Source organism: Polypterus senegalus, chromosome 8 (genome assembly GCF_016835505.1).
Source record: "Polypterus senegalus isolate Bchr_013 chromosome 8, ASM1683550v1, whole genome shotgun sequence".
Classification (NCBI taxonomy): domain Eukaryota; kingdom Metazoa; phylum Chordata; class Cladistia; order Polypteriformes; family Polypteridae; genus Polypterus; species Polypterus senegalus.
Genome location: NC_053161.1, coordinates 7,387,962 through 7,402,560, shown reverse-complemented (window position 1 = coordinate 7,402,560; position 14,599 = coordinate 7,387,962). Strand labels below are relative to the sequence as shown.

The 14,599-nt window shown below is 38.3% G+C and overlaps 1 protein-coding gene across 3 annotated transcripts in view; it reads left to right on the top strand.

The window, feature by feature from the left end:
• Window positions 1-14,599, top strand: part of ddx11 (DEAD/H (Asp-Glu-Ala-Asp/His) box helicase 11) — a 148,754-nt gene that overhangs the window by 127,863 nt on the left and 6,292 nt on the right. For all 3 annotated transcript variants that reach the window (XM_039760653.1, XM_039760654.1, XM_039760652.1), the window contains 6 exons: window positions 394-497; window positions 3,905-4,054; window positions 8,334-8,402; window positions 9,978-10,078; window positions 10,226-10,310; window positions 12,923-12,998. In XM_039760653.1, the coding sequence (XP_039616587.1) occupies window positions 394-497; window positions 3,905-4,054; window positions 8,334-8,402; window positions 9,978-10,078; window positions 10,226-10,310; window positions 12,923-12,998 (585 nt within the window). The remainder of the gene's footprint in view (window positions 1-393; window positions 498-3,904; window positions 4,055-8,333; window positions 8,403-9,977; window positions 10,079-10,225; window positions 10,311-12,922; window positions 12,999-14,599) is intronic.

Genomic DNA, 14,599 nt, shown 5'->3' with positions numbered 1-14,599 from the left:
CCATCCTTCCATTTCTTAGGCATCCTGGTTGGGTTGGATGCCGGCTGTCCCTTACAAAGGTTTGTATGTGGAAGACATAATTTGTTTTACTTTGTTCAAATTAAAATTTATCTTTGTTTGTCAGCTACTGCCTGTGTGTGATTTATCAGTTGTCCAGCATCTTAATCTTTATATGATGGTTTTCTTACCTGCTCTATGATTTTTCTGTCTGTTCTCTCGCATTATTTTTTCTGAAGAATTTTGGTCATTCCCTGTCTTACATCTTAGTCATTTGCCTCCCTTATTTCTGTCATCTCCCTCAGTAGTCTGCCTGGCCTCCTACAAATCTTTTATTATGCTCTATCCATCCTTATTACTGTCTAACACCATGCTGAATGTTTTTCTGACTTGTAGGTCACGTGATTCCACCAGATAATATTCTTCCCATAATTTTGAGCAGTGGTCCCTCAGGACAGAAACTAGAATTCACCTTTCATAACCGTGAAACTCCTCAAATGGTATTTGTTCTGGAACTTTTTTTAATGCTTTGTAGTACGTAAATGTAAAGAGTATGTACTTTGCTGCATAACAGGTAAAGAAATATTGAAGTTAAGACACAACAGATGATGATTAAGTTGAAAATCTGAAATTTCGTAAATGTTTGAATGCGTAAGCAAATGTTCTTTTTAAAAACAAAGGTTATCAAGCATTTTATTTTGAAACATGGGCTGTGATGCAACATGGCATGTGTTACTTACACTGATATTGTAATTGATACTTATGGGCAGTATGTGACTACTCATTTTTAATTTCATAGAAAGTTCAGTCCATGGACGGCTGCATGGGATTCAAGTTTTTGTTCCAAATCCTGATATAAGTAATTGTTTGGTGCGTGTGTGGTAGAGTGGGTCCTGTGAGAGAGTGGTGCCCTGATCATGGTTTGTTCCTGGCTTACACCCTTTGCTACTGGGATAGGCTCAGGACACTGCAACCCAACCCCCTCACATGTGACCATAGATTACAAAATGTGTTTATTTTCTAATGGTGTAGACAGTTAATTTAGTCTTAATTAATATACTTTATGTTCTATTTTACATTACAATCAGTCTTTTTCTGCTGTCCCCTGTAGAACTGTTTGCTTTGCACATCCTTTCAGTCTTGTATGATAGTATTGTCCATCCATCCATTATCCAACCCGCAATAGCCTAACTACAGGGTCACAGGGGTCTGCTGGATCCAATCCCAGCCAACACAGGGCGCAAGGCAGAAACAAATTACTGGGCAGGGCAGTAGCCCACTGCAGGGGGCACACACACACACCCCAAGCACACACAAGGAACAATTTAGAATCACCAGTGCACCTAATCTGCATGTCTTTGGACTGCGGGAGGAAACCAGAGCACCCGGAGAAAACCCACGCAGACACGAGGAGAACATGCAAACTCCACGCAGGGAGGACCCGGGTCTCCTAACTGCAAGGCTGCAGCGCTACCTACTGCGCCACCATGCTGCCCTATGATAGTAATGTCTAACATGCATTTTCATGTTCAACCTAAAATTAAGTGTTTAATCAGTAGAAGATTTTGTAATCACTTGTTAACTTCACTCCAGTTAGGAAAAGGAGCAATGTCAACCGATAGGTTTTAATATTAGAGGCAACTTAAATTACATTATGCTAAAGATAGGGATGGCGGATATGGAAATAAAAATTAGTGCCATTTTTTTCATATCCATCGATATTGATACACATCACAATATAAATGAAATTATTATTTCTGTCAAGCTTGAAGGTTCCTTTTTACTCCTAAGTGAGATGGGAAGGAAGATACAAGGTTAATTTTGGTTTAAACATTATTTATTTTCTTTCAGAAGTCAAACATGGCAAATGTACTGTAGAACATTATACAACTGTATTCCAGATAAATAAAATAGGTGTAATAATAAACTTTTTAAAATGTTTGCGAAACAAACCTAAAAATAAATAGAAAAAAAATTAGGTATATATCCTCAGTACAAATTCAAGCAGCTTTCTAATGTAAATGAGGGAGAACATAAACAAAAATTTACATGTTCACTCAGTTGTGGCCAGCTTATACTCCAAGTAAAAAAAAAAGACACAATAAATCCCCATTAGCAGCACTTGCTTAGGTCTAGGTCTGTAAAGTCTTGTATTGTGCATGGTCTAAAGGGTGGTACTAGATGGGAAAAAAGATTAGTGGTGATAACTGTCTTTGTGGGAACATGCTTTTGACACAGTTTGCAGTGTATGCTACTCTGCTTTTTGTCAAACTTTAAATAGGCAAAATATCTCCACACTACCAAGTTAATTGGACCCTTCTTTTCAACAAAGTCCTTGTCTTTTGAGCCGTGGGCTGTGTATGTTGGGGTGTCTTCTTCAGTAACACTGATTTTGTTAGCAATTTCTGTTGACATTTTCTCTGTACTGACTTATGTGGCTGCTGCAACCCAAACATTAGCACATGTGCCGCTCCCAGCTCCATGTTCTGTGCGTCAACCTAACCTGATGTGGCTGTAACTGTATTCCAGCCACGCGATTGGTTCAGTGTGGCGCTATTTTCATTATCATTGGCTTTTCGTGTTGTCTATTAAAACATGGATGGAATTAGTTATATTGACTTTTCTATCAACCATGTCTTAAGTTTCTATTGAGGAAAAGTTATTTTGTGATGATTCAGCCCTAACTAATTTGATTTGTATTGATTCATTTATCTTTGTTTCTTAATTTATATATAATTCATTATATAATTATTTGTGTAATTAATTATATTTAAATATATGATTATATATAATTCATTATATATTTAATATTGTGTTATTTCCATAAACAAAGCATGAGTGAATCAAATGAATGAGAGTCATTAGACTGGTTCTTGGGTTGTAACTCATTCACAAATCTAATGAGTCAAGACTCGTGATTTAGGTGATTCTTGTGCATGCGCTTTAAACATCTCTATCAGCGAAACAAAACATGCCGATGACATCACGCTGAAAGGATGGACATGCACTTTAGCATTCCTGTTGAGCTCCTCTAAATTGATTTGTTTGTGCACACAAATCTGTTCATATATTTCACTGCAAAGAGTTGTTCAAAAAGAATGAATCATTGATGAATCACCCATCACTACCAGGCGGCCTTCCCCAATATCTAATTTCAGGATGAATCCACCTGTTTCCTATTTCTGTGTTTAACTTAACCACCACTGTGTTAACATCATTTAAATTCCTCTACCTTCATGTAGAAGATCTGTATGCTGTTTATTTGTCACAGTCCAAACTCCATCTTTTTCTAGATGTCTTTATATAGAACTTCCTGCATACAGGCATTGGCTATGGTGGCTATATCAGTCCAAATGTCAGGAACATCTCTTATTTTACAATAAGGATAGAAAATACAACAAGTAATGATTTCATAACTTCTGATGCATAATTAATATTTATTTCCATTACAACTCTATAAGATTTTAGAATTTTAAAGTTTTGACACCAGTATACCGAACTTAATAAGTTGCATTCATTTGAGCATCCGTCTTGCTAAGAAGAAGATTTAAAAAGAAAAATTATTTAAACTGTTATTATTAACCTTTCCTCTCCACATATTAAACCTCTCTTCATTGAGAGTAAACGGTGCTAATTATGTGTAATTTTTCTAGTCTAGATAATTTAATCTACTTCTGAGACTCAATAATTTGAATTAGTGAAAACATTTTTAAGTTTTCTGTTTGATTCTGTAAGAAACCCATTGGGTAGGCTGCATGTTTAAAGTTGATATAACAGGAACTTGGTGTCATAGTAAAGCATGTTGGAAAGAATAGATCTAAATAAATGTTGCATTAGTTCTGGAACAGCAAATTTAAATGGCTCAAGAATAAATAAAAGTCCTTAACAGTTTAACTTTTATTGTCAGATGGATGAAACAGGACGGATTCTTTCCAACTTGTGCAATGTGGTCCCAGGGGGTTTGGTGTGCTTTTTTCCATCTTATGAATATGAAAAGTGTGTTTATGCCCACTGGGAGAAGAATGGAATACTTGATCGTCTAGCAGCCAAGAAGAAGGTAGTGTTTTTCTTAAATGTAGTGTTTTCTACTGTTTAAGAGTTTGACTTTCATACTTTTAACAATTTTCTCAACATAATATTTTCTATTAGATGTTTGCTAGTGATGATGTTGAGATATAGACCAACATTTCACTACTAAGCCATCACAGTGCATACTTGTATCCCCACTCATACTGAGCCAATTGAGTGTTAAAAATTCTAACTTTTAATATTTTTAGGATGAGGAAGCCATACAGAAATAATCATTGCAGAAGTATATGAAAACTTCTATACATACACCATAATAAGAAAGGGAAATGAACCAAGGACCCTGCATTGTAAGGCAGCACAACCCCATTGCACTCAGACTAGAACTATACAATATTATAAAAAGTTACCTATAGCCACCAATATTAGTGAAGTTTGGGTAATTTTATCTGTATTTCTCTGATTTAGTGTCTTAAGTAAACAACTTATCAGATTGCTTCTTATTTAATTTTTTTAATGTTGGGTTTAGTGACTTGGGCTATGAGTAGCTCACATCCATTCTAGTTTTAAAATACAGACTACTAGTTTATTAATAAACATCCTTATTAATTAAACTATCCTTCTATTTTATATATTTGAATGATAACACAAAAGACAATAGCCAAACAGACAAATCACTTGAATGTTGTTCTCCAAGGGGATCTAATGTTTTCTTTTTTAAATTCGGCAGTCTAATTGAAAAGCTCCAGTTATAAATCTGCCTTACATAAGAGTTACCTAGCTGTGAATAGATTTCTGGGCACTGTTTGGCCTGTTTACTGACAGCCAAGAGTAGCCCAATAACTGTTGGGTGTCCACTATTAGAGTAATGCAAATATTGTCAGGTTATTCTAAAACCACATGTCTTCTAAGTGGTGCAATCTTGTTTTAATTGCCATGAAGAGTAACGGCATACAATAAGATGTTTGAAAAATTAGAAAAGACCACTCAGTCCATTGGGATCATGTGGTCAGCTAATGCCTATGTAGTACAAATATTTCCTTCTGACACTTAAGTTATTATTAAAGTTTCCATTTCAACTATATGACACACTGGTTCATTCTGGATTCCCAAACATGTCTTGTGAATAAGTGGTCCAGTGTACTTCAGTATTATATATTAAAGGGTAAAGACACTGTGAAATAATCAGCCTTGACACACACAAAAAGGTTTTGTGCAGCCACCTGTATATTATCCCTGGCTGTAAAAAAAAGGTATGAAAGTCACACTGAAGTGAATTGTTTGGAGTCCAAGATTGAACTGAGCAGAGAAGGAAGTGGTCGGTTATTTAAGGCAGGGAACTGAAAGTGATTTCATTGAGTGCTGGAGCTGGAAGTGATGTCAGTCTTGGGCTCAGAGCTGGAAGTGACATCAGTCTTGGGGGCTGGAACCGGAAGTGGCATCAGTCTTGGGGCCGGAACCGGACGTAATGTCTTTGAGGTTGAATCGGCAGAATTTCTGGCATTTGGTCAGCAGAGACAACAGATAAAGGTTTAGTGTACCCCATACCCCCTGGCCTGACGTGGAATTACCTTCACTTGGACCATTCCGCTTCGACCTATGTGCACATGTGTGACACGGCACCTCAACCCAGACCCATCGGGTTGGGCATACCTGGCTAAGAGGTTGTGACTCCGGGAAAGGGCATCGGCATTGGCTTGAAGGACACCCAGACGATAAATGATTGAAAAGTTGTATGCCTGTAGGTCCTAGAACCACCTTGTGACTCGCAGTTTCGAGTCCCTGTGTAAGGCCATCCACTGTAAAGGCGCATGGTCTGGCACCAGAGTAAACTTGTGACCCAAGAGGTAAGTATCTCAGCTGAGTAATCACCTATTTAATCGTCAAAGCCTCCCGCTCCACGTCCGCATAACTGGCTTGCTGGTCCAACAGTTTCCGACTTAGGTACATGACAAGGTGTTTGACTTTGTCGATGCTTTGGCTGACCACGGCTCCAAGTCCTCTGTCTAAAGTGTCCGTCTGGAGGATGAAAGGCAAAGAGAAGTTGAGTGCTTTCAAAACTGTAGCCGACGTAAGGGCCTGCTTTAAGTCACTAAATGCGGCTTCTGTCGTGTCATCCCATATCACATGATTTGGTTTCCCCTTACTTGTCAGATTAGTCAAGGGTGTCACTCTCTCAGGGAAATGGGGTACAAACCGACGATTAAAGGCCTGAACCCGCCTCTTGGTCATTGAATGGGGCCAATTCAATATGGCATCAATTTGGAACACCATGGCCGCACCATACCCCGGCCAACTACTGTATGAAGCCTAAATACTTGGTTTAAACCAATCCAATCAAACATTTCTTCAGATTAATATAAAGATCGCTTCCGCTAAAGACCGCAATAAAGTTTGTACCTGCTGTAGGTGTTACTTCCAGGTGCTGGAATAAATTACCACGTCATCCAGGTAGGTAGCACTATACGAGTTATGAGGACTGAGCACTTTATCCACCAGACATTGGAAAGTCACGGGTGCCCCATGCCACCCGAGGGGAAGGACACCATATTGCCAGTGTCCATTAGGGGTGCTAAATGCAGTCTTTTCCTTTGCGGAGTCCGTTATGGAAACCTGCCAGTACCTCTTTGTCATATCAAGTGTAGTCAAAAATTTGGCTTGTCCTAGCCGCTCGAGGAGGTTGTCCACTTGCGGCTTCGGATATGCATCGAATTGGGAGACTTGGCTTAAGGGAGTCATCTTTCCATTGCTCCCTTTTAAAAGAAGCTGGAGTCTGCTTAAACTGAAACTGCAGTCGTGTGAGAGGATCGGATTCAACCTCAAGGGCCGTGGTTTCATTCTGGGCCAGCACTGTGCTTGAAGATGACGTATTGCTCTGCGATGTCCCAAGTGTCTCCATGTCATTGTTACAGACCGAATGCTGTTTCTCCTCTGGCTGTAAATATGGCATTTGTTCCGAACCATTGTCATGGTAACACTAGATGGCGAGCAACAATAGAGATATTACTGCCAGAATTGAATAAAGCACGGACTTTGTCACCATTTATTATCGATACTCCTGTATGAGAGAAGACCAAAGGATTAACTAGAGCACACCGCCCCTGTCTCCATCTCTCTCTGCAGAACCCTTAATCACTTCGCAGAGCATTTCACCCTGTATCAGGGATCACCAGAGATAGCTCCGGCATGTGGGAATGGGACTCAACAGTATAGGGATGCAAACCCATCAGGGTTCACATGTCTGTGGTTTGCTGTAGCTTTCAGAATGATAAAGGTTAAGTTAACAACTTTAAGATGAATGTAAAATGGCTACTAAACATTGGTAGGCAGGCAAAACTTTTTTTTTGGTCTGTCAGCTTCTTCTTGATAACAACATTACAAGAAATGATGGAGGCACTTATCTTTTTTTAGAGTCATGTACAGATTATTTTAAAGGTGGGGAATTACCCATTACTGATTGTGCTACATTTCTTCTGGATAAAAGATATTTATCCATCTACATTATATGAATTAACGTTCTCATCCATTTGGATGTGGTTTGACAGAACCATCTTCATTTTGTAAAGCAACTGGAGAATTTTACCTTATGTTGACAAATTGTACTCTGATCAGATTTATATATTTAGTGCACTTTGGGGAATCACTTCTTTTATCAGGTATTTGGTGTTAAATGCTGTCTCCAGAAATATGAAGTCTCCTGGTAAGTGACGTGTCAGAACTAATACCATAATATTTTAGCAAAGCTGGACAGCCTGGTTGGAGCAGATGTGCCCTAATTAGTGTGTTTGCGTGGACTACTGACTATTGGGCAAAGGCTTATATCATCCATCAAAAATGGCATTGCCTAAATAATGATCAGTAATAGAAGTGGCTAATAATGTATGCTTGGACACTGAAATCTGAAGTTCAAATCACAATTGCATCCAAAGGTGGAATGATTCCAAGGTGGCAATAACATTATTCGACATTGACATATTTTGATTCTGGAAAGACCTTAGCAGGTACAAAGTCTTTCATTCACATTAGGTACAAGTAATTTACCTTATGCAGTAGTCATCCACTACTTATTTTACAGGTCGCCAGCATCTTGCTTTCTCTGTCATGACTGAATTATAGTTGATAGCTTGTGTTGTGAATAATAGAATCCACTTATAGCTTAAGAAATGTCTTTTAGACTGTTTGATGAATCAGAATATAATGTGCTATCCTGAGATTGCACAGCCATAAATTTTAAAGCATGGTTACAAGAAATCATTTTTATCTATTCACATTGTGTAATACAGTAACTGTAATGATTGATATCCCACTAGATTTTCCAGGAGCCAAAGAAAGCCAACCAAGTGGAGCAAGTGCTGGCAGAATACTCCAAGTGCATACAGGTAAGTGTTTAGTAAATGGGTCCTAGATTCTGGTTTATTTAGGGATATACATTTAAACTGCTAATTTCTTCACTACGGACACCACATTTGAAATACTGTCTCAGTATCAAGCTGTTGACCCATTTACTCCAAGTTAATTGTCAAAGTGTTCTGTAGAAAATTTTTGATAATACATATCCTAAAAATGTCATGGTGAAATATTTAAGATAAGATAAGAACTTTATTTATCCTGAGGGAAATGTCATTAGCATGTTCAGTGCAACAAGAGAAATAAAGATAGTACAATAAAGATTTAAAAATACAGAAATAGTAATTGTGCAAATATACAAAAATATGACAGCATATAACAAGCATATGACAATTGTTCAAATATACAAAATATAAATATAACAGATTATTATTAAATGCAGATTATTAGTGTAGGTTATGAAAAGTGACTTAGTACTTGTGCCTGAGTAAAATGAGCTAGCCACTTGTGATGACACACTAACATACCGCCATAAATGCTGAAAAAGAAAACCTACAGAACAAAGAGGAGTTATAAAGCCTTATTGCCACAGGTAGAAAAGATCTCCTGTGGCGTTCAGTTCTGCATTTGGGGGCAATGAGTCTTTTGCTGTGTGTGCTCTAATGGTTCCTCAAGGAGGTGTGCATGGGGTAAGAGGGGTTGTCCATGATACTGAGGAGCTTTTTTAGCATTCTCCTCTCTGATACCTCCGTCAGATCCTCTAGTTTGACGCCTAGGACAGAACCAGCCTTTTTAATCAGCTTGTTCAGCCTGTTGCGATCAGCTGTCCTCACCACACTGCCCCAGCTCATAGCTGCAAAAAACACCACACTCTCCGCCACAGAGTGATAAAACATTGTCAGCATTTTCCTGCATACATTAAACGACCTAAGCCTCCTCATTAGATAGAGCCAGCTATTCCCTTTCTTGAGCACATCTCTACATTCTACTTTTCAATAAGCTCTTGAGGCAATCCAAAATAAAAAATAATTAAAAGTAGATGTATTATGTAATCATCAGACACTTTATTTGGTAAAAACAATCGCCAAGGAAACAAAAACATTAACTGATAAATAAGTAAATAAATAACCAAGGAAGCACTTGAATGTAGAGAATTGCAAAGAGGAACAAATTAAAGCAAAAATAAATTCAAGGGACTTGACAAAACATAGAATCTGGTGTTGCTAGAATCATTAATATCAATGCAGAAACAAGATATGAATGGAATTTTTAAAAGTTATGGTTATTTTGAAAGAAAGTGTCAAACCTCTCTGTTGACAGGCCCAAGAATAGATGTGCCAGGATTTTTCTTGACAACACTATAACTTTTCTTATAAATTACTCACAGCACCCACATTGGTGTTTGCTCCCCTCCAAAACTAAAATTAGCCTGACTCTATTCCTGTGACAGAATGTTTTTCTTTTTTATCTGGTGGCTTCAGAAATAAAGCATACATTGAATTTAAGAAGCTTGTACCATTTAGCAGTGTGTTTCTGCCTTTTTTTCCATAAATACCAAGTGTCTGACTTTGTATGCCTTAACACATGCAATTTTCCTTTGTCCACAGCGATGCAGAGGTGGTAAAGATGCTTTGACTGGAGCCCTGCTGTTATCAGTGGTTGGAGGCAAGATGAGTGAAGGAATTAATTTTTCAGACGACCTTGGCAGGTATGCATTCTGTCATAGATGCCCTGTAAGGTATTACATTTCAGTTGAAGTAATGTTATTGAGAACATGGCTTTACTACTTGTATCAAAACACTTATTTATGCAGTAAACACTGTCTCAGACTTTTGAGCTTTTGTCTCCTGTATAGATGTGTGGTTATGGTGGGAATGCCCTACCCGAACATCAGGTCTCCTGAGCTACAGGAAAAAATGTCCTATTTGGATAAGAATATGGTACGTGATTAAACACATTTTTAGACAATGATTAGCTTTAAGACTAAATCATTGTTAGATGTAAACTTCTGAATATAGAAACTGTTAGACTTAAAATTATAAAGATGAAATTAATTTATGGGTTTGATTTATTTATAGTATTCATATTTTAAAGTGCTTTGTATTACTGTATTTTTAAAATATTTCACTGTTTTATGTATGTTAATACCTGTGGAAGCATGGAGGTGTTTAGGAGAGATGGCAGTGGAGTTTTTAACCAGATTGTTTAACGGAATCTTGGAAAGTGAGAGGATGCCTGAGGAGTGGAGAAGAGGTATACTGGTGCTGATATTTAAGAATAAGGGGGTTGTGCAGGACTACAGGGGAATAAAATTGATGAGCCACGGCATGAAGTTATGGGAAAGAGTAGTGGAAGCTAGGTTAAGAAGTGAGGTGATGATTAGTGAGCAGCAGTATGGTTTCATGCCAAGAAAGAGCACCATGGATGTGATGTTTGCTCTGAGGGTGTTGTTGGAGAAGTACAGAGAAGGCCAAAAGGAGTTGCATTGCGTCTTTGTGGACCTGGAGAGCGCATATGACAGGGTGCCTTGAGAGGAGTTGTGGTATTGTATGAGGAAGTCGGGAGTGGCAGAGAAGTATTCAAGAGTTGTACAGGATATGTACGAGGGAAGTGTGACTGTGGTGAGGTCTGCGTAGGAGTGACGGATGCATTCAAGATGGAGGTGGGATTACATCAGGGATTGGCTCTGAGCCCTTTCTTATTTGCAGTGGTGATGGACATGTTGACAGACGAGATTAGACAGGAGTCCCCGTGGACTATGATGTTTGCTGATGACATTGTGATCTGTAGCAATAGTAGGAAGCAGGTTGAGGAGACCCTGCAAAGGTGGAGATATGCTCTAGAGAGGAGAGGAATGAAGGTCAATAGGAACAAAACAGAATACATGTGTGTAAATGAGAGGGAGGTCAGTGGAATTGTGAGGATGCAAGGAATAAAGTTGACGAAGGTGGATGAGTTTATATACTTGGGATCAACAGTACAGAGTAATAGAGATTGTGGAAGAGAGGTGAAAGAGAGGTAGGGTGGAATGGGTAGAGAAGAGTGTCAGGAGTGATTTGTGACAGGTGGATATCAGCAAGAGTGAAAGGAAAGGTCTACAGGACGGTAGTGAGACCAGCTATGTTATATGGGTTGGAGACTGTGGCACTGACCAGAAAGCAGGAGACAGAGCTGGAGGTAGCAGAGTTAAAGATGCTAAGATTTGCATTGGGTGGGACAAGGATGGATAGGATTAGAAATGAGTACATTAGAAGGTCAGTTCAAGTTGGACGTTTGGGAGACAAAGTCAGAGAGGTGAGATTGTGCTGGTTTGGACGTGCAGAGGAGAGATGCTGAGTATATTGGGAGAAGGATGCTAAGGATAGAGCTGCTAGGAAAGAGGAAGGCCTAAGAGAAGGTTTATGGATGTGGTGAGAGAGGACATGCATGTGATGGGTATAACAGAACAAGATACAGAGGACAGAAAGATATGGAAGAATTGATCCGCTGTGGTGACCCCTAACGGGAGCAACTGAAAGAAGAAGAAGATGTATATTAATGTTGTAACATTGAACAATTAGTGTTCTTACCACATAATTATACATTTGTACAAACAGTCTTATCCTTTACTATACAAAAATTAATTGGATGTGACAGATGAAAAAGGAGGTAAGTTAATATTGTGTATGAAACTTGGTATACTCTTCAACAATTTTCCCAGATGCTGGGTAAAGTGAAAATCTGTCATAAGGAGTGCAGTTGTTTGTACAAAATATTTTTTAAGATTGACTAGCAAACTGTATGATAAATATTCTTAGCAAGTTAGTTAACACAGACAGGACAGTTGTCCATGATTTTAAATTGGGGGATTGTTTCCAGCAAGGATACTGGCTTTCTGAGAATTCATACTTGGTGATGGAGTAGATCTGTAACTCAATAATAGAATGAGCTTGGTTTCTTTTAATGCTAATGGTCAGCAAGTAAAACTGACAGAAGCTCATGGACAACATTTTCATCACTTGTATTTTCCTTGACTTTGTCCCTCAAGTCCTTGATTAATATTTATCTTTTATAGTATTTAGAGTTCTTTATCCCAGAATCAACCAACCACATGAATAAAATGTTTGGGATATCCAGTTTAAAGTAGATGCATATTTTTGGACATACATGTTCATTTACAGTATATGCCTTATTGTAAACTGTATTCAGCATTCATTTAGCCTGCTTCATTTTTGTGACAAGTTAAGTACATTTTGTATATCAAAAATAAAACTTCTGCATAAATTATTAACTATGATATGGTGCTGAAACGTAAGATGAGTGGTAATGTTACCAGCTGTCCCTTCCTCACTGTAGGTCAGGAAATGCATTGAATCGCAACTTTTGTTAGTACATTTCCACAGTTGGCAGAATCTGGTGTGACTAATTATGTTAATATAAGTCTTGTCATTATTTAAGTTTTTGTATTTACCATTTTGTGTACATAGTTATCCAGGAGACCATTTTATTGTGAAGGGTTGCTCTGCAAGATCAGAAAGTTTTTAATACGTGGTATGTGTTTGGTTCTATACAGCCAAGAGTGGATGGTCAAAGCCCAGGGAAAGTTCTCATCGAAAATCTTTGCATGAAGGCTGTAAATCAGTCAATTGGTAAGCATGGAGGGCCCACAGCTCTCAGTTTTGTTCTTCTATGAATCTATCACATGTGCAGACATTTCTAATTACCAGTTTCAAAAGCCAGCCTTTTTTGTACTTTCCACAAAGTTTGGTCTAGAACCTTTTTGAATACCTTAATGTTTATACAACAGATGTTTTCCTTATTGGGTTTCAAACTATGCTTATTTGCCTACTTACTGTTTGATCAGGCCATTTGAAGTTTATTTTGGTTTTAATTAAAAAATTACCTCAGAAACCATGAGATTATTATAACGACACAATGTTATACATTCTGGTAGAAATTGACAATACCACTAAAATAACTGGAAATCATATCTGTTGGATGGTAAAAGGGAAAAGATGCTCATAGCCCATCACTATGCAGCTTAATTGGCATTCACCAGAGAATAACACAATTGGCAGCATCACTACTGGCATCCCTTTCTCTTCACTGATGAATCTGGAAACGCTGTGGTGAATATTACGCAGCCTGTAACATCATCCACTGTGACCAGTTTAGCGATGGGTCAGTGATGATTTTGGGAGGCAAATCCTTCAATGGGTTGCACAGATGTCCACATGCTAGGCAATTGTACCCTGACTGCTGTTAGATACCAGGATTAAATCCTCAGAGCCATTGTCATTCCTTAGGCTGGTGCAGTGGGCCCTAGGTTTGTCCTGGTGCAGGACAATGCCTGGCCTCATGTGGCTAGTTCCTGGATGATGAAGGCATTGATGCCATTGACTGGCCGGCACGTTCCCCAGACCCAAATGCAATTGAGAACTTCTTGGACGTTATGTATCGGTGCATCAGACGACATCAAGTAATGTCACAGACTGTCCAGGAGCTCACTGATGCCCTGATCCAGGTCCATGAGGAGATTTCCCCAGGACACCATCCTCTGTCTCATCAGGAGTATACCCAGACATCGTTGGCAGTTCATACAGGCACATGGGGGCAATATATACAACTGAGACACTGAGTTGCCGTCATGAAATTCATGCAAGTTGCATCAGGCTGTGATTTCAGTTTTTGACTTTGATTTCCAGTCTGATGTTGAATCCAACTCTCAGTAGGTTGGTGATTTAGGTTTCCATTGACCATTGTTGCATCATTTTTTTTCTTTTTATACAGTATTACTCAGGAAAGATTTTCACTTTAATATTTTATTCAATGAGATCCACTGTGTGATTTAAGTATTCCCTTAATTTTTTGGCAAGTGCATATTTATATTAATGCTTATATTGCTTTGAAAATTTCAAAGTAAAAAAGGCAGCATGTAAGGTTTTTATAACATTAGCAGAACACAAATGACGCAATTCAATTACTGTATTATAAAACTCCACCCTTGTAGCTTCCGGTGTTAAGTTCATTATTATGGTAAACTAAATTATTGTTCTTGTTCCCTTTAAGACAATATATCTTCTTAGTTGGCATGCATGGATGTTGTAGTGGTTTGTGAAGAAGATGTTGCAGTTCTCTTTCACTTTGTGTGTTTTACATCTTTGAAAGTAAAATATTTCACACTCAAACTGGTGTGTTTATCTAAGACTTGCATTGGTTGCAGAAGATGGCTAGGAACTACAAAATACCT